The 27,383-nt window shown below is 43.7% G+C and overlaps 1 protein-coding gene across 1 annotated transcript in view; it reads left to right on the forward strand.

Annotated features, from left to right (window-relative positions):
* The window catches only part of IGF2BP3 (insulin like growth factor 2 mRNA binding protein 3), a 1,266,240-nt gene that overhangs the window by 178,367 nt on the left and 1,060,490 nt on the right, over window positions 1-27,383 (forward strand). The window contains exon 3 of the mRNA XM_044064618.1: window positions 10,912-10,964. Coding sequence (XP_043920553.1) covers window positions 10,912-10,964 — 53 coding nt within the window. The remainder of the gene's footprint in view (window positions 1-10,911; window positions 10,965-27,383) is intronic.

Consider the following 27,383-nt stretch of genomic DNA (forward strand, 5'->3'; position numbering starts at 1 on the left):
GAAGTTTTGACAAAAGTAATTTTATGCCAGGTGAATTGTATCTATGGCTTCACCTGCTACAGGAGCTTGTCTTGAAGGTTTGGTTTTATGCTGAGAACCTTTAACTGCGTTCAGGAAGATCAAGCCAGTGTACAAGTATTGATTGGAACTGTACTTGTTGCCCAAGTTGTATATTTTTTTGCAAGTGAGGTTGTGCAGTTGACTACTTTGTGTATAGTTACTGTGGTGGTCCCCCCCTACCCTAGCTGGCTTTGCTTCAGGGGTGGCTCATGCTATAGGACTGCAGCCCCCTCCACCTGTAGAAAGACCAAATCCCTGTAGAAAGAATAAAAATAAAAAATTCCCGTAGAAAGAATCCCATAAAAATAAAAAAATAATAAATTAAGAGTCCCAGAGCTCTGTGCATGCTTAGTTCCTGGAACTCAGACCTGACTGCTTTGTTTCAGACCTCCAGACTGCTGTTAGCAATTATGATAGGGGAAAGCCACGTCTGCCCTGCAGATGGCCAGAGGTCTGTGCTGTGACGACCGCATAGATCAGAACAACTCCAGACTGCAGTGTCTGCAGGCCATGCCCACTCTCGCACCAACCAGAATAGTCCCAGTCCCCTCGCACCACCAACCAGAACAGTCTTGGTCTTCCCGCGGGGACGGATGGATTTTGAGTGGGACTGAATGCTTGCAGCTTGCACGGGATTAATGGAACAATATTATGGATTACTATGGAGGGGTGACTGAATACTTGCACGGGACACTTGAGTTCGGACTGAATATGGAACACTGAGTTCAGGTAAGGTGTCACATATTGCACAAAGCTTGTACACTTGTTTTCAATCACATACATCAGCAGTATAAGACATTTTGATATGATTATTTCTTGAGGACTTGTCTATGTCTGTCTGTATCTGATAATCTGCTTTTGTGGACTTGATGGTTAGATTTTTCAGCCAAAACCCTATACAACGTGTCAACAAAGATTATGCACTCTAATAAAGAACTATTAGAGTGTGCACTGTTACACATTTGAAACGCAATATTATTAGTTGCATTTATTGCCTGCATGAATCATTTTACTTTATTTTGAGTTACCGGCCAGTACACAACAGTAATTCACAAGTGAATTTCCAGTAAACTATGGGAGTGTTTCGATAGCACAGCTGTCTGCATCTCTTCAATCCTCTCAAGCCTAAATCGGATGACAAAGCCAAAAAGTAATACGGAACAAAATCCCCAAAACAAAATGCACGTAAAAGTTGGGTGAATAAAAATAAATTGTGCCAGTAGGTGTTTATCATATTGGATGGCATTTAGTTGGTGCAATCCTCACCGTTCCCTCATTTGGTGTATGAGGGATGCGAAGTCCAGGGCAAACCATGGGAAGTCCCTGAAATTAAGGATTAATTAGATGTATGCTAGGATGAAGTGATCTATTTAGTCGTTCGGTACACCATGAGGAGATCTTGGAAGATTTAATTTATTATTTGCCTAGTCGACCTTTACAGTATATTCTCACTGGTACTGCAAAACTTCACCAGAAATTATTTCGACAGCAATGAGAAGTGTGTATGAAAGTGCAAGGCAAAATGGACACCTTTAAAGTCTTGCAGTATGTTACCCCCATTTCCTCTCAACTGTCCAGATTTTTGTCTCATATTTTTGGCATGTTCCTCGAAATAAATTGTGGTTTTCATCATTGAGGACTTAAGTTAGCAAACAATGACGTACACTTGAGTTTCATACTTCATAGCCTTCAGAAAATATATGCTAACATAAAACCTTTTTTCTATTCTGGCAACTTTCAAATGTTTTTGAGAGCAATGTATGAAAATCTGTCCATTTCTTTGGGTCTTTCTTCCCCTGGTATCTTTGGCTTTGTCCAGATATCTTCCTCTTAGGTTGAGAGGCATCACACGTGTCATAGCCATCAGTCAGCCAGAGACATTTCAAATTGTGACATACTTGTTGCACCCCACTCCCCCATGTAGTGACTCTGGATGTGTCCATGCAAGGCAAGGAGCAGTTATGCAGCATAAGTGTGCAGGGTATTCCCCCATCCAAGGTATACACAAGTACGACAGTGGCTTTTCATCTGTCCTTGTTTTTGCAAAATGTTCTGGTTTTCTGTCATTTTTATACTGTTGATTTATGCTTCAGAAAATGCATGCTGTCGCAGTGCCCTGTTCTTCTGCGTTTAAGTAGCAATGCTTCAGTGACCATCAGGTAAGCTTGTCTGAGATTGTGAGATGCAAGTAAGCTTTAATAAGCATACTGTTAGTTACCAACATTGAAAGCCTTTTTGTTGTTGCCATGCAGAGAATACTTACATAACTAGATAATGTATAAGCTATGGCTATTTGTAATAAAGGGCAGGATTACAGTATTTTCAGAAGCACATTACATTTGTTGGAGACTTGCAGTCATCTTTGCAGGCTTTACCCATAAACTAAACAGAATGCCAATCTATCACGTGGGGTCCATAACCTGTACAATAATCCTTTAAGCAGTTTATCTTGAGCTTGTTGTTTGCTGTTCATTTTTTACTTTGATCATATTTTCCCCATGAAACAAGTAGATAGTTGTTGTCAGGCAGCAGGTCTTTTCTGGATAAGAAACATTTTTACAAGTGGGGGTATCACAGCGATTGCTACTTTCAGCATGATCTTCATGTTTCACTGTTGCAGTCATTACATTTGGGTAATCCTGCTGGCAGGTTGCCCTCAGCCGGCCTGAATTCTAAAGTCTTGGGTCCTGCATCGGCTGCTGTCACCCCTTCCCTGACGTCAGGTCGTCAGGGGTATAAAAGGAACAGCAGACGCCATTTTCTTTATTCTTTCTTGCCGCGCATTGCCTGAAGCAGAAGCATTTAACAGGTGCCGGTCGGCCGACTCCTGAGATTTTCGTGTTTGAGTTTCAGATCCGAAGTCTTCAATAAAGCCAAGTACCCAGTTGGGGAAACTTTTTTTTCTTGCTCCAGACCGATGTCAGAAAAAGTTAATTGCATTTCTTGTGGAAAGCAAATACCTCAAGGATTTTCATTCTTACTGTATTCCTTGCCTAGGCCCTGATCACAACATTACTGGTTGTCGGTTTTGTGCTAAGTTTAACCAATGCACTAAGCGTCTGTCTGATTCTGCTTTAAACTTTTTTGGACGCCGGTTTAATTATCGTGAAATGTCCGATAGCCATCTGACTACCGGAGTTTACATAACACGTAAAAAAAAGGATAGAGAAAAACAGCAAAGGCCCAAAACCGACGACAAAGCTTCTCCTAAGCCAGTCACCGGTTCTCATTGATACGCTTTCGCGGCCCCTGACACCCACAACTTTAGAGTCGCAGACCGCTACCGACTCCCACGTGGAGTCGACCATGCTGCTGGATACTCAAGGTATTGGAGCCTCTGACGCTAATCCCTCAGATGGGTCTGGAGCCGATGAGCAGGTACTGGCTTCTGAGGGTGTATTCAGACCTAAACATCTTTACATTAAAACTATTTCACCTTCAAAGGCAAAGACTAAAGCACCTTCTAAAGCAAGGAAACAAACCCAAGAGCCACGTGGACAGGCCTCTATGCCCAAAAAACAGATGCTCAAAACGGCCAGAGACTTTATTACCTTGATTAGGGGTTCCCATCCCCCTCCTGATAAGAGGTTCCCATCCCCCTCCTGATAAGAGGCTTAGGCAAGACACTGACTATGAATCTTCAGATCAGGTTTGTATTTCTTCTGATTCCTCTTCCTTCTGATTCCTCTTCTGATCAGGACCCCCCCCCCCCACACGAGGGTTCTGATGCCGAAGAAATCTATACCTTCAGCATCTCCTCCGGAGAACTATTCCTTTGGGGAAACCTTGCATACCATGAGGGAGCATTTCCACTGGGAGAGTCAAGATTTTTCAGAATCTAAAAAGAGGCTCAGGGATTTTGTTTTACTACCTCGGCACAGGCCTCTAGCCAATTCCACCTGTGTTAGACATTGTAGGTTGTGTATTTTCGGAGTCTAGTCTGATCCCTGACTCCTTACCCCCAGCTTTTGTTAAGCCTGACCGATATTACAGGGTTCTTGACTCTCTCAAATTTCTTTTTAAAAACCCTGCTGCTGACCCAGAAACTATTTCACAGGGTCCAAAGGGAGTTGAGACTTCCACTACAAAAAACCCAACCCCGTCTGACAGATTAAAGGGCACTGGATAGATGAGGAAAAAACGTTTACAGATCTGCAACTTTGGCTATAAGGGCCTTAAACTGTCAATTTCATATGCTAAAGTATCAGCAACATGTCATGGGATTGCTTAAACAGAATGTTAAATTCTGAATGTGCAGAAAACAAGGAAATGCAGGATTTATTGTATGCAGCAGAACAAGTTGGAAAACATACTTTGCAATGTGGTTTTGATTCTTTGGAGGCCTCTTGCAGGGCTGCAGTTACGGGTTCTGTAATTAGGAGGCACGCCTGGTCGAAGGAACAAAATCTGCCTGGTCATGTTAAATTGCTAGATGCACCTTTACAGTATGATACTTTGGTGTTAAGGCAGAAGACATGTTAAAGAAAATGGAGGACAAAGCTAAATCTATGCAAACTGTCAAAGATTTTTTACAAGTACAGCCACCTAGGTTTAGTAGACACTGGCCTACAAAAAATTGGTCCTTTCCTGTGTCAGACCTCAAAGGGGCAGATCCAGACAGCCTAGGGGCAGACCCCAGGCGCAAAGTTATTATAGGCCCAAGCAATGGGGTGCTTCTACCTCCAAAGCTGGAGAAGATAGATCACAAACATACAGAAAACAGTCCCAATGACTTCCCCCTGCCTACACCAAGCACTTCACTTCTGGCAGCACCCTTAGAGGGAAAATTGGCACTTTATGTTCAAAATTCGCACATCATAACCCGGGACAAGTGGGTTCTAAACAATGTCACAAGGCTAGAAGTTCCATTTCCATACTCTGCCAAAGGCAAACTGCTTGCCAGATCTGCCAAAAAATCAATGGGCAGAGACACAAAAACAAGTCTCATCCCTCATGGACATGGGGGCCATTCAAGTACCAGAGCAGGAGCAAGGATTTTACTCAAGACTGTTCTTGGTACCCAGAAAGGACAAGGCCTGGAGGCCGATACTGGACCTATCTATTCTGACCACTTTCCTGGATATTCCAAAATTCAAAATGTTGACTTTGCAACAGCTTTTTGCCCATGCTGGGCAAGAATGCTTGGCTTGTGACTTTAGACCTAAAAGAGGCATACCTGCATGTTCCCATCAGACAGTCATGCAGAAGATACCAAAGATTCAAGGCTGGTTCAATGCATTACCAATTCTCTGCACTCCCCTTTGGCTTATCTACTGCGCCCAGGGTCTTTACAAAGTGCCTGGCACCAGTAATTGCATTCTGCAGACAAATACAAATATATCCTTACTTGGACTGTCTCATTCATAGGTTCATAGGTTCATACTAGGCTATCTGCCCGAGGGCATTTACAAGCCTAGCCCATAGTTTTGTGGCTTACGCCACCCCTTTAGTATGGGGAACTACACCCATTATTTTGCTGTGCCTCTGTTGAGCAGTGACACTGAGGGTAATCCCTGGGGTATATCTGCGATCTCCCATCCATTGGTCAAGATTTCTCTTGAACAAGGCCAGCGAGGTGCTCTGCCTCACATATACCGGGATTTTATTCCACAGCATAGGGAGTCTTTGGGTGATGAATCTATCCCTCCAGCACGTCCTATTAATAGCCGTGTCGAGGTTTAAGTCTCCCGCCCTTGTGGCTCTGACGGATCTAGATTTTTTGAGGTGAAGCATATTCATCAAATCTGGGTTTGACATGGCCTTATATGTTAGGCAAAGGTCACCTCTGAGCAAGCGTGGCGACTGAATAGAGCTGGAGTTCTTTCAGTCGGGCAGCATAGGACAGATGTTTGAGACCCTTTATCCTTTTGGTGAGGAACTTTTGTGGCCTCTCCAGCTGCTGCAAGTGTCGGGTCAGATACATTCGAATGGGGCATTGTACTCAATCATTGGTCTGATGAGTGATGAGTATAGGGAGACTATGACCTCCCTTGATCTAGATGAGAATCCCTTCATGATAAGGTGGGCAATGTAGAAGGTCTTCCTAACTACTTTAGCTACATGGGTGTCGAATGACAGACTACTATCAACCTGGGTCCCCAGGTCCCTGATAACTTCTTCTGTACTCAGTGGATTGCCACCTATTTGGTAGCTAGGGGTAACCTTGTTTTTCCCGAAGGGTATGACTATGCATTTTTTGGCATTTAACTTTAGGCCATGGCTCTGGCACCAATCCGTTTCTGTGAGACCCTTCTGAAGGATATCTGTGTCAGATGTGTTTTCTACTATGGCCCAGTTTGCAGTCATCTGCAAACTTTGTCAGCCATAACCCTCCTGTGTTTGCTTGTACTTGGAAAAGTAGATGCCAAACAAGAGTGGGCCCAGGACTGAGCCCTGTGGTACACCACTTGTGACAGGCTTTGAGTCTGACATGGCGCCAGCAACTCTGACCCTGTGGGTTCTGTCACTCAGCCAGTTTGCAACCCATCTTGTGATGTATGGGTTAACATTTAAGCTGATGAGTTTTTCAATGATACCCGAGTGGGGTATTGTATCAAAGGCCTTCGCCAGATCGAGGTAGGCTGTATGGACTGCCTTTCCTCATCAATGGCTTTGGTGACTGTTTGAAAAAGTCAACCAAGTTTAGAAGGCATGATCTGCCTTTGACAAAGCCAAACTGGGATGGATCCAAAGTCTGCAAATTCCTATGTCTTTATTTATGAGGTCCATTATGATCCTCTCCATGGCTTTGCAGTTAAGGCTTGTCAAGCTAATGGGCGGTTAATTTCCAGGGTCGGTGGAGGCACCGCCTTTGTGAAGTGAGACCACAGTTGCAGTGCGCCACTCCTGGCACGTATCCAGAGGTAAGACTATGATTAAACAGCTGTCCTAGCTGTGGGTTTAATTCCTCATTGAGTTCGTGGAGCACACAGCCGGGGACACCATCAGGTCCCATGGATGCTGTGTTTTTTGCTTTGGAGAGAGCAGTTCTCACTTGGGCGTTGGAGATGTTTGGGGGGCTGCAATCGCTTGGTATAGATATCTCTCCTTTTGGGGGGAGGGAGAAGTTTGCACTGAACCTGTCAGCCAGTATGTTGGCAATGTCTGTAGGATCAGTAATCTTCACATCATTTTGAACTAGTTCTGAGCATATCTGGGAGTTTCCTCCCAGGTTTCTAACATAGCTAAAGAAGGCCTTATGATTGTCTTTTGAGTCTTTAGCTATTCTCTCAAAATTTGCTTTGGATGATTTTATGAGAGCTCTTAGTTTTTTACTTATAGTGATCAAGGGTGTCTTGCCTTTTAAGGATTTTGCTCAAACAGTAAACAAGGATATTCTTCAACATCTGGCGTTTGTGAAAAGACTTCTAACATGCTTTAAGGGTACACAGTCAACAAAAAGAAATCCAAGCTAGTACCCTCACAAGAGATAGCATTCCTGGGTGCAAGCTTGAATACAGCTGCCCAGATGGCATATCTCATGCCAGACAAAGGCAACTTGACTATCTATTTCAAAATGTTGGCAACAAAGGCCCAGTTATCTGCAAGAAACATTCTGCAGGCTTTGGGCTTCATGGCATCTTACTAATTCCATATGCAAGACTGCATATGAGGAAACTTCAATGGTACCTAAAACGTGTTTGGACTCAACATTGCCACAGCCTGGAAACAGTCATTACACTCATTCCCTGCCTGCAACAGGAGTTTCGATGGTGGGCAAAGGCTCGTCACCAGAACAAGGGACAGCCATTCACATTACCTCCAGCCAGGCAGACACTAGCAGCGGATGCATCAGACCATGCTTGGGGAGCCCACATGGCAGGAAGATGCATTCAGGGCACATGGTCCTCAAACCAAATGCATCTACATATCAGTCAAAAAGAGATGTTAGCTGTTCAAAATGCCCTGACAGCCTTCAAGGACCTACTTCATCCAGGACAACTACTGATAAAGACAGACAACACCACGGTCATGTGGTATATAAACAAGTAGGGGGCACACATTCCTACCCCCTTTGCAGACTAGTCATGACCTTGTGGGACACAGCTTTGACTTGCCAAGTACATCTGCAAGCACAATTTCTGCCAGGAAAGGAAAATACTCTGGCAGACTAAGCAGAAACCTCATGGATCCCCACGAGTGGAAGCTGGATCCACAAGTCATCAGCATGATAACAAGGAAATGGGGATGCCCGGACATAGATCTATTTGCCTCTCCTCTCAATTACCAACTAAAAAGATTCTACACAAGGACTTATCCCAGACAAGCATGAAAAGTGGACGTCCTATCAGTAATATGCCTTTTCTCCACTGCCTCTCCTCCCCAAGATGCTCCTAAAGGTCAGACAGGAGAAGCCAAAGATGATACTGATTGCCCCAGACTGGCCATGCCAGTACTGGTATCCAATACTAAGAAACTTATCTCTATACCCAGCTTGGATCTTGCCTCAAATACCTCGACTAGTGTCCCAGCAAAACAAATCAGATCATGCACAGCCAACTCAGGACACTAAACTTGGCAGCATGGCGGATAATGTCATACAAAAAAACACCTCTCCGTAAAGCTGTGATGGATGTCATTCTGGAAGCCAGAAGGCCTAGTACTAGACAGTCTAATGCTGGAAAATGGAAGAGATTCTGTGCCTGGAACCAGGCCCACAGAAGTGATACAGCGGTACCAAATATTCCTCTGATTTTGTAATACTTAACTGAGATGCTGGACAAAGGCCTATCTTTTTCATCAATTAAAATTCTTGCCTCTGCCATTTCGGCTCATTACAATACATATCCACCACTTTTTTCTCACCCTTTATTAAGGCAGTACCTCAGAGAAGCCAAAAATGTAAGCCCCCCAAGGAGACTACCAGTACCTGCATGGGACCTCAACTATGTCTTGGAAAAGCTCACCCTGCCTCCTTTTGAGCCAGCTGCTACTGCTGATATGAAGTTTTTATCTTAGAAAACAGCTCTGCTCTTAGCAATTACTTCTGCAAGGCGAGTTTCAGAGCTACAGGCACTCATGGCTGGGGAACCTTTCATAATTTTTCATCCAGACAGGGTCTCCCTGAGGACAAATCCAACATGTATGCCTAAAGTAGTGTCCAGTGTGGCTCTTGACCAAGCCATCCATCTGCCAACCTTTTACCCAAATCCACAGAACAAGGGGGAGATAATTCTGCATTCTTTGGACTTGCACGGCTTAGATTCTACTTGGACAGAACCAAAGCTTTCAGGAAGACAGAGCAATTACTAGTGGCATATGTTGCAGGATCACAAGGAAAGCCTATCTCAAAGCCAACTACTAAGTGGTTAGGCCACTGCATTCATTTCTGCTACTTACACCATGGCAAACCAGTGCCTAAGGGCATTAGGCCTCATTCAACCAGAGCTGCAGCCACCTCAGCAGCCTTTCTCAGGGGAGTACCAACCAAGAGACATTTTAGAGGTGGCTACTTGGAGTTCACTGCACACCTTTACGAAGCATTATCATCTGCCACTCTACTCTAAATCCAGTGCAGGCTTTGCCACTGCAGTTCTGCAGGGCCTCATAGCCCCTCCTATTGCTGTCCTGTTCCTGTTTCCCAAGCATAGCTTTGGGACTCTACCCAAATGTAATGACTGCGACAGTGAAACACTAAGAACATAGTACAGTTGTGTACACTTACCATAAATGTAGATGTTAGTGTATTCACTGTTGCAGTCCAGGTTACCCAGCCGCCTTTCCCCCTTTTTTCTTTTGGATCTTATCTTTCCTTCTCTGATTTATACTACCTATGTGGTATATTTGCTTATAGATGAAGGTAAAATTTATATTGGTGTATTTCTGAATATATATATAAAGTTTGGATACCCTTTTTGGGGGCACCTAACATCCGGGGCAAGAAAAGCTGAAGAAAATGGTGTCTGCTGCTTCTTTTATACCCCTGACGTCAATGAAGGGGTGACAGCAGCTGGCGCAGGACCCAAGACTTTGGAATGCAGGCCGGCTGAGGGCAACCTGCCAGCAGGATTACCCAAATGTAATGACTGCAACAGTGAATACACTCTAATATCTACATTTATGGTAAGTGTACACAACTGTACTTTACTTGGTACTTTTATAAAGCTGAATATAAATTCTAATTAGAACTGCAGTGCAAAGAGAAGTGGTTTGAGTTGAGTGCCACTTGTTTTTTTTATATATATACTTTATTTTGACTAGCATTCCAGTAATGTATTTAAAAAGTAATTTATTTTTTCATGCCTCACAACCTTTTTGTTTCCAGCTAGATATTAAGTAAGCTGTCCTGTAGCCAGTGCATTGAAATATTCTGTTCTACACTTCATTTGGTCTTGATTTGACTCTCGTGATGACAGTTTGGTAGCCAGGGCAGTGAATTTAAAGTTCCAGTTGTGGTTTTGAGCATAGCCCCACCCCTTTTGAGTTGGTCACACCCCTTACCGTCCCTGCCATACAGCAGTCTCCTGCAGCCACCTTTGGTTTGAAGCCGCCACTGCTTTGCTTAGTCATGTTGGGGCAAGTTTGCCATAAGGTTTTGAAGCAGTGGCTATTTATCAGTCCTCTGCTACAATTTGCCACTCTAGGAATGCTTTCAGCTTTCTTGACTTTTAATGCTCTTCCCATGTTAATTACACATTGAGCCAATTTGAATAACCTTTCCATGCTGCTGTTTTCACACCTTAAGCTCACAGGATTGTGCTTTGGCAACCTAAGCAGAAATAACTGTTACAGTTTGACTTTATTGATTTTGCTTTTTCTTTTTATCAAGATTTACTGTTCTGAATTCTGAGTGTGAACTTTTTTCTGGCAATTTTCTTTCTAATTATGGTTTTCTGCTTTCTTTTCAATTAGGAGTCGCAAAATTCAAATCAGAAACATTCCACCTCTCCTGCAGTGGGAAGTATGTTTTGCTTTTGATATTCTACAAAGTAAATGCTTTTGAAAATGTTTGTATGGAAGTATCCCCATTAAACATTCATATAACACTTGTTCTTGAGTCTGATGGGTAGAATTTCATTGGGTTTGTTACAGCACATTTTTCTGTTCAGCTGTTTGTGTGCTTCTATAGCAGCTGTCTTGACAAGTAATAGAAATTGTGGTGGCCATTCTTTCTCTCATACGTTTTACCGTTCAGCTTGCAGTGATAAAACATGCTAGTGTGTTTTCTTTGGACTTTTGTCCAGTTAAAATAAAAGGAAAGAAAAGCTACTTCTGCAAGATAACATCTGACCGGTGTTGGACACTGTATTCCACTTGGAGGAGTTTTGCCCAAGTTTTGAATAGAATACTGGGTATTTGTTATGTAGCACTGTGAGGGCAGTTTGAATGGGCTGTTACTGCTCCTGTACAACAGCCACTTGGGCAGACATGTAATTCAGATAGCCACTTCACCTTTGCATTTGAAATTACTTCTGCATGCTGTTTGTTCCAGGTTGGGATCTCATGATAAAGAAACTGAAAGTACCACCCATTAGTAACTTGTACAGATGTAATTTTTCTTTCGAAGGGCAATTAATGGCAGTAATTTGTGTGGATGTATTTCCAGTCTAATATTTATGCACAACAAAATCTATGTACCTTTTCTCAATGTAATTTTGAGAACTCCTAAAACTTTTTCTTAATCAGTTCATATTGCTAAGTTATCTTCCCAAAACAGAAGGGACCGCCAATGTAGATAACCGCTGCAGAATGTATAATCTTTACCAGGGCTAATTAGCAGTTTTACCTATTTGTCCAAACTTCACTTGGAAGTTTTTCTCTCTGTGGGTAGCTAGCAGATAACCTTTTCCAAAATGTAGTAATCCTGCCCAGAAGCAGTTTTCATGCATTGCTTTACTCTTCCAGCTGGGTCACACTTTCTTCTAGTTCAACCAGGTGATTATTTTAATGACTAAAATTGAAGAAAACCAGATATTTCTGAGAATTGCATGCACTGACTAAAATGCAGTAATATATTTGAGTTGACAGTTAAGATATTCCAGCCTAATAGTGGATTTATAACTTTCCATTTTCACATGTATCCCTTGTTAATTTACTGGTTTGAGACCACATTGTTGCATAATCTGCTGAGGATGTTGGGGTGGCATTGAATAGATGTTTTGAAAGGATGTTTTGCTAGAAATTTTTAAATGTGCTCCCACGTTTTGGTGGCTTATTTCTGTACTGTTTAGTTTGGAGGCACTGGACCAAATTAAAACGGAGGGAATAGTCAGAAGCCACCTTAAAAATGGTGTATGTTAAAGTTGCAGTGCTTCCTTACCATGTGTCTGGTAGAGCTTAAGCAAAAAACTTTTAAAAAGCAAAGATTACAATGAGGAGATGTTTGACTGCTTGATTACAAGTTGGAGCACCTAAAAACTGTAAGGTGACTCTTTCAAATCACCAAGAAAACACACTCTTGTAGATGTCAGCCAGAACTTTACAACCTCCATTCTTGTGGAGTGCCTTGGTTAGGCAATGGAGGTTTGAAGGACATGGCAAATCAGTAGCAGAACCCCAAGTGTCAACTTGAACTGGGGTAGTACACAACTGTATGGGACATTTTAGGAGTTCCAATCAGTAACTTGGATATGACTGTTATCTAGCATAGATCAGCATGATTGCCACAGCCCAATCAATTTTTAGGAAGAGGCACTTGATCCTGGAGGTGTTAAACGTGGAAAAATTAAGTTCCAACAGCAACTGCTGCCTGGTTGCCGAGTGTGGCTTTGGCAAAACCCATCCAAGATTGTAACTGAAGTAATTGGTTCAGACGTTTGCTAGTTTGTTCAATGCTGAGATTAAGTAGTAACTTTGCACTGTGCATCTCTGCAAGATTCTGTTGTAACCATTTTTCAGCAGTCTAACTTTAGACACAAGGAAGACCTTTCAATACTATCTTGACAGAATTAAACTGGATGTTCTACAGGTCTAATTGTATCCAAAAATGGATCAGAATAGAGGCAGAATTGACATCTTTAGCTTGTCTGGGTTAACTAATCCTGTGCCTTCTAAGAATGTTCACATGTATTGATGTAAGAAGAAGCCATCTGCTTATTTGCTAGGCTGTGTATCATAAGAGTGAAACTTCTTGCACTTGTTTCACATCTTAGTCTCTTGCAGTGGCAGAAGACCTCATGGACCCCAGTATTGCGAAAAGAACCCTTTAGAAGCAGGGTAGAACAAGTTTGATTCTCATACTTGCTGTGATGTTCTTCCTTTCTAGGCCTGTAATCAAGGAGCCTGAATCTTCTCCACTGATACAAGTGAAGGATGTTCTCTTGGAACAAAGATACATGCAGTATTTCCAGATGCAGCTGTCTGCATCAAGCACCCCTTTCCTTAAGGGGGCACAGGGAACACAGTCTGTCTGAAGTCTCGGTCTCTTCCCCCCCCCCCCCAGTAAGACTACCCACTGGCACAGCTATAGAGTTGAGTCCTCAGCTGTGTCCAAGCCAAGTCCTCCACTATTTTCTGTGAAACCAGTGCAGTGTTCTTGCTTCCAAGTAGCTGATACACACGCTCTGAGATTTGATTTGCGCACACACACACACACACATGAAAGGCTGGCACAAGTTTATTAACTATGCCCCTCTGTCCAGACTGTAAGGCAGTTACTGCCACCAGACACTCCAAAACCAGCTACTTTAAGGCTCTTACAAGGGTACCCAATTATGCAGAGTGAAATTAATGCCAGTACAAATGGTAATGTTGACAGTGGCCACGGTGGTGCAGTGGTTACTGTTGCCTCACAGGAAGAGGTTCCTCCTGTTCGATTCTCGGCTGGAGCGCCTTCTGTGTGGAGTCTGCATGTCCTCCCCATGGTCGAGTGACATCTAAAGACATGCAGGTAGGTGCGTGTGTGAATGTGCGCCTTCTGTGAAGGTTGGGCTGGCCACTTGGCACTGTAAAAATCCACTGCCAATCATTAGTGGACCAGAGTTCTGCTGTGACAACCCCTAACCGGGAAAAGCCGAACGAGTGCAAGAGTGCATAAATGGTATTGTTGACCTAACAGCAAGGCTTTTAGGAGCAGCCACAGTGTCGCCAAATAAATGCAAGTCCTCTCAAAGGTTAAATATTGTCTGAATGACTAGCCGCAGTAAAAAGTTTAAGTACATTTAGTAAAATAACATAAAAATATGGAATATCTGTTTACAGTAAACACCAGAGTTTCACGGGAAATATTAAAAATAACACTGATATATTTACAGAAAAACAGTATTTGACTTGTCTCTCTTTTCCTGACTGATATAAATTACTATTCCCTGGTTACTTACGTAGGTGAGGGTGGTCCTTTGTCAGGTTCCAAAAACAGACTGCTTTGAGACTTCATTTTCTAGTATTAAATTATTTTTGTGCTGGATTACACACCTGGGCATGTGACTTATGGTTCCAACACCCACCCCATTTACTAGCAACTGAACCAAATTTTAGCAGGTGTCAATAATACACAACTTTAAGATCTGTTGCAGCTTCTAGAAGTCTTAAAATTTCAAACTTCACCCTTCCAGAGTAGCAGTTATTTCACTGCTCAAGACAATACAGAAGGCTTCCTAGTACAGACTTGTCCCTGGCTGCATTGAGACCTGTGAGATGTAATCTTTATGGCTTATACCAATTAACTTCATTTCCAGTAACTTCATTTCCAGTAACTTCATTTCCAAAGTTAGATGGACTGAGATTAACCTCTTCTCTTTTGGTATCCTCTTAGTGTATTAATTTCAGTAGTTAGCATATGGTCTGACATACAGGTATACTTTTCTGTCCAGTAGGACCCACTATTAGTAAATTTTTAACACAACTTTATAAATAACTTTTCAACACAAGCACCTGTACAAATAAGTTTGATGTACAAATGACATTCAGTTTGGAAAACTCCAGCTAGCTATGATGGCATATGTTACACATCCACTGCCCTACTTTTCCTGGTGTAGCTGGCAATACCTTGTATCACACTTGTAATATGTATGTTATTGTCTTTTCGGTTTTACCCGGTTAGGGGTTGCCACAGCGGAACTCCAGTCCGCTAATGATTGGCAGATTTTTTTTATGGTGCAGAGTTTCCAGCCAGACGCACAACCTTCAGCGAAGGCGTGCCCATTCACGCATGTCTTTCGGAGGCCACTCAACTGCGGGGAGGACATGGAGACTCCACACACAAGGCGCTCCAGCAGTGGAGAACCTCTTGCTGTGAGGTGGTAACGCTACCGCTGTACCACCACGGCTACTATGCTTGTAATATGTATGACCATCAGAAGTACAATTTTGGTGCTGTTTTTAAAAGCCAGGTTCAACTAGCAAGTCATGAGCTGCCAATTTCTTTGTGATTGGCCACCGCCTTCTTAACAGATTTCTTGAGTTTGGAAGTTTATACCGCCCAAGGGAAGACATATTTAGGATAATTTGCCAGATGTGGTATGTCAAATGCAACAGTCCACCATTCTAGACTGGGGACAGAGATATACTCTTCATGACTCTGGAGAAACCTTTTATTAACATATTGGTAAACATAATCACAATAGCACAAATAGTGACATGCAGAGCATTCCCAAGCCATTTATGCAAAGCTCTAGAGAATAAAGCTTGACAACACTGTTGTAATACCAAGCTACTTAGTGCAGGCAGCTCTTGGGGGAAGGAGGTTATCTTCATTTTATGATTGTGGAATTCCAAGTTAAACTTCTGCTAAATGATTATTTGATGTAAAGGCTGATGTTCGTGTTTCACTGTTGCAGTCATTACACTTGGGTTATCCTGCTGGCAGGCTACCCGTAGTCGGCCTGAATTCCAAAGTCCTGGTCCGGCATCTGTTGCTGTCACCTCTTCCCTGACGTCAGTGCGCCAACGGTATAAAAGATGCAGCCGATGCCATTTTCGTCAGTCTTTCTTGCCGTGTGGTGCCCGAAGCAAAAGCAGATCACAAGTGCCGGTCGGCTGACTCCTGAGATTTTCGAAATTGAATTTCAGATCCGAAGACTTCAATAAAGCTAAGTACCCCGTTGGGGAAACTTTTTCTTGCTCCAGACAGATGTCAGTAAAATTTAATTGTATTTCTTGTGGGAAGCAAATACCCCATAAGGATTTTCATTCTTGCTGTATCCCTTGCCTAGGTCCTGACCACGACGTTGCTAGTTGTCTGTTTTGCGCTAGATTCAACCAGCGCACTAAGCGTCTGTTCAATTTTGCTTTACATTACTTCGGCCGAAGATTTAACTATATAATGCCTTCGGAACAACTGACTCAAGTGCAAGGACAAAGAAAAGGACAGGCATCAGAGGTCCAAAACCAATTAAGCCTCTTATAGGCTTGGTCGACTGTTCTCAGTGAGGCGCTTTCGCAGCCCTTGACACCCGCTACCTCAGAGCCACAGGCCATCTCTAACTCCCACGTGGAGACAACTAGGCCTCTGGAAACTCAAGGTATTGGACCTATGGAAACTATTCCCTCAGATGGGTCGGGAGCCACTGAGAAGGCATCTGATTCTGAGGGTGTTTTCAGACCTCAGCTTACTATCAAGACCACTTCAGCAGCCAAGGCAAAGTCTAAAACACCTTTAAAGACAAAGAAACAAGTACAGCATTCTCCTGGACAGTCATCAATGCCAAAGAAACAGATGCTTAAAATGGCCGAGGACCTAATTACTTTGATCAGGGGTTCCCATCCCCCTCCTGATAAAAGGCCTAGGCAAGACAGACTATGACTCCTCTGACCAGGTTTCGATTTCCTCTGATTCCTCTTCAGAACAGGGATATTCTCTTCCTCCATATGAGGACTCTGCCGCTGAAGAATCTATCCCTTCAGCCTCTCCTCCTGAGGATTACTCTTTTGGAGAAACCCTGCACACCATGAGGGAGCATTTCCATTGGAGAGCCAGGATTATTCAGAATCCAAGAAATGGCTCAGACTTTCTTTTACTGCCTCAGCACAGGCCCCTTGCTGTCCCCCCTGTACTAGATATTGTTTGTAATTTCTGAATCTAGTTGGTCTCCTGATTATTACCCCCTGCACCAGTCAAGCTAGATATTACAGGGTCCCAGATTCTCATAAATTTCTTTATGAAAACCTTGCTGCTGACCTAGAAACAATTTCTCAGGGTCCCAAAGGGGTCAAGGCTTCCACTGCAAAAAAAAGTGTTCCCTCTGATAGGGATTCTAGAGCACTGGACAAATGGAGGGAAAAAAGTTTACACCTCTGCTACTTTAGCTGTAAGGGCTTTAAACTGCCAGTTTCACATGCTTTATCAACAATACCTAATGTCTTTGCTAAAACAGAAAATGCTTACAAGCTCAGAATGTCCTGAAAATAAGGAAATGCGGGATTTATTGCATGCAGCTGAACAAGTGGGAAAGCATACTTTGCAATGTGGTTTTGATTCATTAGAGGCTTCTTGCAGAGCCGCAGTTACAGGTTCTGTCATTCGAAGGCATGCTTAGTTAAAAGGACAAATGGGTACTGAATATTGTTTCTCAGGGTTACAGGTTCCACTTTCACACCCTACCAAGACCAAAAGGTATGCCAGACCTGCCACACAATCAATGGGCAGAGGCACAAAAACAAATTTCTGCTCTCATGGACATGAGGGCTATTCAAAAAGTACCACAGCAGGAGCAAGGATTTTACTCAATACTTTTCTTTGTACCCAGAAAGAAAGCTTGGAGACCAATACTGGACCTGTCTACTCGAAATACTTTCCTGGTAGTTCCAAAAGTCAAAATGGTTGACACTGCAGCAACTTCTGCCCATGCTGGGAAAGAAGGCATGGCTAGTTACTTTGGACCTCAGAGTCATACCTGCATGTCCCAATCGGACAATCTTGCAGAAGATACCTCCGATTCATAGCTGGCTCAATGCTTTGCCAATTCTCTGCACTGCCCTTTGGCTTATCTACTGCGCCCAGGGTCTTCACAAAATGCCTGGCACCAGTAATTGCATTCTGCAGACAAAAGAATTCAAATATATCCCTGCTTGGACGACTGCCTTATTCAAGCAGAGAGCAAGGACATTCTACTAAAGCATCTGGCGTTTGTAAAAAGATTACTAATTTGCCTAGGGTACACAGTAAACGAAAAGAAATCAAAACTAGTGCCCCCTCGAGATAATATTCCTGGGTGCAAGCTTAAATACAACTACCCAGATGGCTTATCTCACGCCAGACAAAGGCAACTGACTCATTACTTTCAAATGATGGCAACAAAGACCCAGCTACCTGCAAGAAAAATTCTGCAGGCTTTGGGCTTCATGGCATCCTGCTAATTCTATATGCAAGACTGCGTATGAGGAAGCTACAATGGTATCTAAAAAGTGTTTGGACTCAACATTGCCACAGCCTGGAAACCACAATTACTATCCTTCCCTGCCTGCAACAAGAGTTTTGATGGTGGGCACTGGCCTGTCACCACAAGGGACAGCCTTTCACTTTACCCACAGCCAGGATGACACTAACAGATGCATCGGATTATGCCTGGGGTGCACACATGGTGGGAAAATGTATACAGGGCACGTGGCCCACAGACCAAATGCATCTTCATATCAATCAAAAAAGAGATGCAAGCTGTACATAATGCCTTGACAGCCTTCAAGGATCTACTACATCCAGGACAACTATTGCTAAAGACGGACAATACTTAGTCATGATACATAAACAAGCAAGGGGGCACACATTCCTACCCTCTCTGCAGTCAAGCCATGACTTTGTGGAGCACAGCACTGACCTATCGAGTACATCTGCAGGCACAATTCCTGCCAGGAAAGAAAATACTTTGGCAGACGAACTAAGCAGAAACCTCATGGACCCTCACAAGTGGAAACTAGATCCAAAAGTCTTCAGCATGATAAAGAAATGGGGATGCCCAGACCTAGATCTATTTGCCTCCCCTCACAACTGCCAACTACAGAGATTCTGCACAAGGACTTATCACTCACAAGCATGGAAGGTAGATGCTCTATCATTCAGCTGGAAAACCCTAACAGTTTATGCCTTTCCACCACTGCCTCTCCTCCCCAAGCTACTCCTAAAAGTCAGACGAGAAGCCAAAAATGATTCTGATTGCCCCAGACTGGCCACTCCAGTACTGGTACCCAAACCTAAAGAGCTCGTCTCAAGGGCCAGCCTGGCCTTGACCACAAATTCCTAATCTTCTGACCCAACAAAACAATCAGATCCTGCACAGCCAACTCAGAACCTTAAATCTGGCAGCATGGCGAATAATATAGCCACCCAGAACACACCTCTCTCTAAAGCAGTTATGGATGTCATTTTGGAAGCCAGGAGGCCCAGCACCAGGAAATCCTCTGCAGAAAAATGGAAGAGAATTCTGTGCTTGGAACCAGGCACAAGGTCTTGAACCGCTTGTTATAAGTATTCCTCAGATTTTACAGTACCTAACTGAGATGCTGGACAAAGGCCTATCTTTCTCATCAATTAAGATCCATGCCTCTGCCATTTCAGCTCATTACAATACGGAACCGCCTATTTTCTCTCATCCACTGCTAAGGCAGTACCTCAGAGGGGCAAAAAACATAAGACCCCCAAGGAGAACACGGACACCTACATGGGACCTCAACTTTGTCTTGGAAAAGCTCACACTGCCTCAACTACTGCCCGCTACTGCCAATACAGCTGAGATAAAATTCTTATGGAAAACTGCTCTGCTCCTAGCAATAACTTCAGCAAGAGTCGTCTCAGAGTTACAGGCATTAACGGCAGTGGAACCTTTTATCATTTTTCATCCGGACAGGGTTTCTCCAAGGACAAACCCAACATTTATGCCAAAGGTAGTATCCAGTGTTGCTCTTAACCAAACCATTTGCCAACTTTTTATACAAATCCCCAGAATAAAGAGGAGAGACTTCTGCACTCTTTGGACATACACAGGCAGCTACGCTTCTATTTGGACAACACAAAAACTTTCAGAAAAACTGAGCAACTTTTTGTGGCATACGCTGCAGGATCACAAGGAAAGGCTATTTCAAAGCAAACTATTTCAAAATGGATAGGACACTGCATTCATTTCTGCTATGCACAGCAATGCAAGTCAGTGCCTAAGAATATTAGGCCACATTCTACCAGGGCAGCAGCCACATCAGCAGCCTTTCTCGGAGGAGTACCAACCAAGGAAATTTTGGAGGCTGCAACTTGGAGTTCAGTGCACACTGTTGCCAAGCACTACCACTTACCGGTTTACTCTAAATCCAGAGCAGGCTTTGCCACTGCAGTTCTGCAGGGCCTCTCAGCCACTCCTAATCTTATTTATACCCAGCCGCCCTACCTCAGCTTTGGGATTCAACCCAAGTGTAATGACTGCAACAGTGAAACACAATGAACATAGTACAGTTGCGTACCTACCATAAATGTAGATGTTGGAGTGTATTCACTGTTGCAGTCCAGGTTACCCTCCCACCAGCCCCCTTTCTTTGCTGAGTCTTATCTGTACTTCTCTATTCTGTACAACCTATGTGGTGTATTTGCTTGTAGAGGAAGGTAATGTTTGTTAATGCATGCATTTTTATTTGCAAAATATTTAGCCTACCCTTTTGGGGGCACCTGACACCTGGGGCAAGAAAAACTGAAGAAAATGGCGTTGGCTGCATCTTTTATACCCCTGGTGCACTGACTGGGAAGCGGCGACAGCAGCCGACGCCAGACCAGGACTTTGGAATTCAGGCCGACTGCAGGTAGCCTGCCAGCAGGATAACCCAAGTGTAATAACTGCAACAGTGAAAACACTTGTAACATCTACATTTATGGTAGGTACACAACTGTACTTTTCCACTTCTGCAAATGGCAGTACTGTCCTCACCCTTTTGAGGAGATGCCCTACACATTTTTGTTGTCCATGATTTAAAGCATTTAACAAGCTTAACCCATGCCCCATGCCTTTTCCTTGGCAAGATGAACTGATAGCCTCCTCTTGCCCTATCCTCGCCAGCCCATCTAAAATCCTGTTTATCAAACCTGGGTCAGTTGGGTCCTAGTCTGAGCATTATCCTGAGATGGTGAATGCCTTTACTGATGCTCTGCAGTAGATAATCACCCAGCTCGCCTGTTCGGCATGAGGAGTAGCTCCTTGGGTTTGCAAGTTCAGAAGTCTAATTCACTCAAGTGCTGTCAGCTTGGCAGAGGTCACTGTGAATTAAATATCTTACCAAAGCCCCTTACAAAAGGCTTCCAGAGACTGCAAAGCATTAATGGCTTAGTCAAAGCCTGACTGATGTTCTTCATCTCACATTGCTGCAGTCCTTACATATGAGTAGTCCGCTGTCCTCGGTCGGCCCGAATATCAAAGTATTAGGCTGACGTCGGTCAAGGCACTTAAGACTGACATCAGGACGTCAGGGTACAAATGCGCATGACCGACGTCATATCCTCAGTCTTTTTTGCCGCATGGTCCGATGCAGAAGCAGCGTTGCAAGTGCCGTTCGGCGTTCTGAAATTTTTCGAATTCGGAGTTTCAGACAGAGTCAAAGTTGGCTAAGTACCCTGTTGGGGAATATTTTAGTTTTTTCTTGCCTCAGTGGTTTACCGGATGTCAGAAAAAGTGAATAACTATTTCTTGTGGGAAGCAGATACCGCATAGGGATTATCATTCTTTGTGTATTCCTTGTTTGGGGCCTGAGCACGACGTTGTTGGGTGTCGCTTTTGTGCTAGGTTCAATAAGTTTAACTATTGCGAAGGTTAGATTGTGCTAGGTTGGTCTTCGAAGCGGTGCAATTATAATATGCCGCCGGATTCTCCGGCCGCTTCTTCAAGAAGCGCAAAGACAAAGCAGCTAAACCCAGGCAAGAAGAGTCGTCCGCACGGACGCCGGTTCTTTAGAGGCGCCAGTGGAACCGGTGGTTCGACGGAGGCTTCTCTGGAGTCCCAGGGGGAGACTTTGATATTGCAGGATGTGGCCTCTCAGGAGGCAGGTCAGGCTGAAGGGGCTTCTCAGGTTACTGTACTCCCTCCCTTCCTAGGGTGGTTAGGCCCTCTCCTTCTGTTTCCAAGGCTTCTCCCAGAGGCAGGCCAGGTTTAGCTTCTGTTGGTGTCACTCCTAGTTCAGCAGGGTCTGTGCCCAAGAAGCACATGCTTAAAATGGCAGAAGATTTAATTACTTTGATTAGAGGTTCTTTGCCCCCTCCTGATAAGAGGCCTAGGGTGGAGCCAGAGTTGGGGAGTTTTGAGCAGGCTTCGGATGTTTCAGAGTCTTCGGCTGAAGACTTGCAGGAGTACTCTCCTTATTCTGATTCTGATGCAGTTGATTCGACTCCTTCTGCTTCTCCTCCAGAGGATTTTTCTTTTTCAGAGACTCTTCATTCCATGAGGGAACATTTTAAGTGGGAAGGTCAGGACTTCTCTGATTCCAGGAAAAGGCTTAGGGAATTTTTGCTTTTACCCCAGCATAGGCCTTTGGCTATACCCCCTGTTCTGGATGTTGTGGAAGATGTTTGCAGAGGCTTCACTTAATCCTGATTCTTTGCCTCCTGCTCCTGTTAAACCGGATAGGTATTACAGGGTGCCTGAGGCTCATAAATATCTTTATAAGAGTCCTAGGGCGACCCAGAAACTGTTAGTCAGGGACCTAAGGGTGTCAAGGCCTCTGTTGTAAAAAATCCGGTTCCTCCAGATAAAGAGGCCAGAGCTTTGGATAGATGGGGAAGGAAAGTCTATACTTCTTCCACCTTAGCTATGAGGGCTTTGAATTGCCAGTTTCACATGTTGAAATATCAAAACTATCTTCTTTCTCAATTGAAGTCTAAGGTAGATGCTCTGGCGGAAGGCATTGAGTGTAAAGAATTACAAGATTTGGTGCATGTCTCTGAACAGGTGGGTAAGCATTCTTTACAATGTGGTTTTGATGCTGTACAAGCCTCGTCTAGGGTGGCTGCCACTGGTTCAGTTCTTCGCAGGCACGCCTGGCTGAGGGATCAGAATTTATCTGACCATGTTAAGACAAGGATTTTGGATGCTCCTTTACAGTCTGATGTGTTGTTTGGTTCACCTGTGGAGTCAGTCTTGAAGAAAATGGAAGACCAGGCTAAGTCTATGCAGGCTGTTAAAGATTTTTTGCAAGTTCAGCCTCCGAAGTTTAGTAGGAATTGGCCTGCTAAGGGGTGGACGTATCCTTCTTATGATTCTCAGTCTAGGGGTAGATCTAGACGTGGTAGGGGCAGAGCTCAGAGTTCCTTCAGACCTAGAACAGGGAGTTCACCTGCACAATCTTCGAGTGAGGGTAGGGGCCAGTCCTTTCGTAAACAGGCCCAATGACCTACCTTTTCAGCTGCCAGATCCTTCTTGCCTGGCAGCACCTTTGGGAGGAAGGTTGGCACTCTACAAGGAAAATTGGATTTTGATTACCCAAGACAGATGGGTATTGGATATCATACACCAAGGTTACAAGTTTTATTTCCATACCTTGTCTCCTTTCAAAGGCATGCCGGACGTTCCTCCTCGGCAAAGACTAGAGGCTCACAAACAAATTTCTCTGCTACTTCAAATAGGGGCCATACAACCGGTCCCTCTGCCAGAAGTGGGCCTAGGATTTTATTCTCGCCTGTTCCTAGTACCAAAGAAGGGGAACACGTGGAGACCAATTTTGGATTTATCTATCCTCAACACATATCTGGACATTCCCAAGTTCAAAATGTTGACGTTACAACAGCTTTTACCTCTGCTGGGCAAAGATCACTAGATGGTGACTCTGGATCTCAAGGAGGCTTACCTTCATGTTCCTATCAGGCTCAGTTGCAGGAAGTATCTGCGTTTCGGGCTGGGACTTCTCATTATCAGTTCTCTGCATTGCCCTTTGGCTTATCTACTGCCCAGAGTGTTCACGAAGGTTCTGGCTCCAGTGATAGCTTTCTTCAGGCTAAGAGGAATACAGATCTATCCTTATTTGGACGATTGCCTGATTCTGGCCCAAGAAAAGGACGAACTTCTTCATCATTTACAGTATGTGATAGCAGTGCTAAGATGCCTGGGGTATTCTGTGAACGAAATAAAGTCCAGTCTAGTACCCTCTCAGGACATGTGCTTTCTGGGTGTGAGACTGAATACAGCATCCCAGATGGCCTTTTGACCCCGGACAAACAAAAGAATCTTTCTTTACTTCCATCAATTGTCTCATCAGTCCAGGCTGACTGCAAGGACAGTCCTTCAAGCCTTGGGGTTCATGGCATCTTGTATTCTGGTGCTTCCCAATGCCAAACTGCATATGAGGAAGCTACAATGGTATCTCAAAATGTATGGACACAGCACTGCCAAGATATGGACACTGTCATTCAGATAATACCTTGCATTCAAAAGGAATTTTTGTGGTGGGCTCAGGAATGTCACCTAAACAAGGGACTCTCTGTGACCCGACCAGAGGCGAGTCAGATTCTAACGACAGATGCCTCAGACAAAGCTTGGGGAGCTCATCTAAATGGAAAGTGGGTACAAGACACGTGGCCTGCCAGACTACAACATCTACATATCAACTTGAAGGAGATGTTAGCAGTCCAATTTGCATTAATAGCTTTCAAGGATTTACTTCTTCCAGGGCAGGTGTTGGTTCTAACAGACAACACAACTGTCATGTGGTACATCAACAAGCAAGGGGGAACGCATTCTTATCCTCTATGCAGACAAGCAATGATTTTGTGGGAGACTGCTCTCAGTTTACAGCTAAATCTTCAGGCAAGGTTTCTGCCGGGAGCACAGAACTCCTTAGCACATGTGTTGAGCAGACAAATTATGGATCCCCACGAGTGGAAATTGGATCCTCATGTATTTCAGAAATTGACAGTGTTATGGGGAACTCCAGACATAGATCTGTTCGCTTCTCCACTAAACTACCAGCTGCCAAAGTTTTGCACAAAAAGGTTTCATCCCACAGCTTGGAAAGTGGATGCTCTCTCATTCAATTGGAGCAATCTTCATGTGTATGCCTTTCCACCTCTGCCTCTCCTCCCAAAGGTACTCCTGAAGGTCAGACAGGACAAGCCAAAGATGATTTTAATAGCTCCAGATTGGCCTCGACAGCACTGGTACCCATTACTGAGAAGTCTGGTACGGGAGCCTCCATGGCCTTTGCCTTCGATTCCACACCTGCTGTCTCAGGAGAACAGTCATTTACTCAATGTCAAACTTCACTCTCTACATCTGACAGCCTGGCATATTCTGTTTTAAACCCTGGAGGGTCTCAGCTTCCACAGCAAGTTTTGAATGTTATTTTGGAGGCCCGAAGGCCTAGTACAAGGAAAGTGTACGCAGATAAATGGAGGAGATTTTTATTTTGGAGTACAGCAAAGGAATTTGTTTCTAAGCCTAATTTAAGTGTGGCTCTTCAATATCTTACTGAGTTACTGGACAAAGGTTTGTCCTTCTCCTCTAAGGTTCATGCTGCAGCAATTTCTGCTCACTATGACTGTGACCCACCGTTGTTTTCTCATCCTTTGTTTAAACAATTCCTTAGAGGGGCAAAGAATATAAGACCCCCACGTAGAGCTCCTACTCCTGCTTGGGATCTCAATTTTGTGTTGGAGAAACTCACTCTACAACCTTTTGAGCCTGCAGCTACTGCCGAGTTGAAATATTTATCATGGAAGACTGCTTTTTTGTTGGCCATTACCTCTGCGAGAAGGGTTTCTGAATTACAGGCCCTTATGGCGGTTGAGCCTTTCTTAATTTTCCATAAGGATAGGGTATCTTTACGTACTAATCCTTCCTTTATGCCTAAAGTGGTTTCTAGTGTGGCTTTAAACCAAACTATTCATTTGCCTACTTTTTATGCAAACCCCCAAAATAAAGGGGAAAAGATTTTGCACACTTTGGATATACACAGGCAGTTGCGATATTATTTGAGCAGAACTAAAGGGTTCAGGCAGTCTCAGCAGTTATTTGTTTCATTTGCTTTGGGTTCTCAGGGCAAGCCTGTTTCAAAACAAACTATTTCTAAGTGGATTGGGTTTTGTATTGCTTTCTGTTATTCCCATCATGGTAAGGAGATTCCAGCTGGGATTAGGCCTCATTCCACTAGGGCTACTGCCACTTCTACAGCTTTTTAAGGGGTGGCAACTAAAGATATTTTGGAGGCAGCTACTTGGAGTTCAGTGCATACTTTCTCTAAGCATTACCACCTTCCACTTTACTCTAAATCTAGGGCTGGTTTTGCCACTGCAATTTTACAGGGCATTTTGGCAGCTCCTAATGCTTTATAGTTTTGCCATCCTCCCTTACCTCTGCTTTGGGATTCTACCCATATGTAAGGACTGCAGCAATGTGAGATGAAGAACATAGTACAGTTTTGTACCTACCATAAATGTAGATGTTCGAAGATCCACATTGCTGCAGTCCAATTTACCTCCCTCCTTCCCTCTGTAGTTAGAGGCGGTTGTGTGGTTTGGGTTGTGAATATTGTGAATATTGTATATATTGTACATATGATTAGTGCAAGGGTGGTTGGTTGTTTTTTGCTGTCTTTTGGTTTTGGCCTTTCTTTTTAGGGTCTTCTGACATCTGGGGCAAGAAAAGACTGAGGATATGACGTCTGTCATGCGCATTTGTACCCTGACGTCCTGATGTCAGTCTTAAGCGCCTTGACCGACGTCAGCCTAATACTTTGATATTCGGGCCGACCGAGGACAGCGGACTACCCATATGTAAGGACTGCAGCAATGTGGATCTTCGAACATCTACATTTATGGTAGGTACAAAACTGTACTTTTCAATAAGTGTGGGAAGGGGTTAGATTTCAAGCAGGGAGTAAGTATACTTAGTTGCATGAAATGGTAAATGTGCTCACATTCTGGCATTTAGTGTGTGAATTGGGAAATGAATTTCTTAAAGTACATGGAGTACAGTTTTCAGCTTTTTCTGGTACTTGGAGCCAACATAGCTGTTATAAGAAGTCCCATTTAAAAAGTTTTAAATTGCTAATTTTGTAGTTTTAATTGCATTTACTGTTTAGGGCAACACACTCACGTCAGTTAGTCTTTTCTGTGTTTATTTACTGTATTATTGCATTGTTTAGCCTGTTTTAACAAAAAAAAAAGTTTGCTCATTTCCCGCCATTCCTAGGTAGTATAGTCCAGATCCCAGGCTTTGCTGGTTTCAGGACTTTGTATTCTGTGTTCAGAGCTCTCCAGACCTTGATGTGGTAGAGGGAAGTCCTACCGCTTACCAGTGGGAGTGGTGAGCATTGTACTGCCTATCTAACACTGGAGTGGTTTCCGACTCTGAAATTGTAATTTTATTAGCCATTTTGGGCTGATTTCTATCCCTTCCAACTTTCTGGCTTAATGTGCGTGTGTGTGTGCACATTTTTCGCATCGTGCAGCACTGCGGGGCTACAGTTAAATTATTCCAGGTGCCAGAAAGTCT

This window comes from Protopterus annectens, chromosome 3.part0, assembly GCF_019279795.1.
Source record: "Protopterus annectens isolate FY-2018-M chromosome 3.part0, PAN1.0, whole genome shotgun sequence".
Classification (NCBI taxonomy): Eukaryota; Metazoa; Chordata; order Ceratodontiformes; family Protopteridae; genus Protopterus; species Protopterus annectens.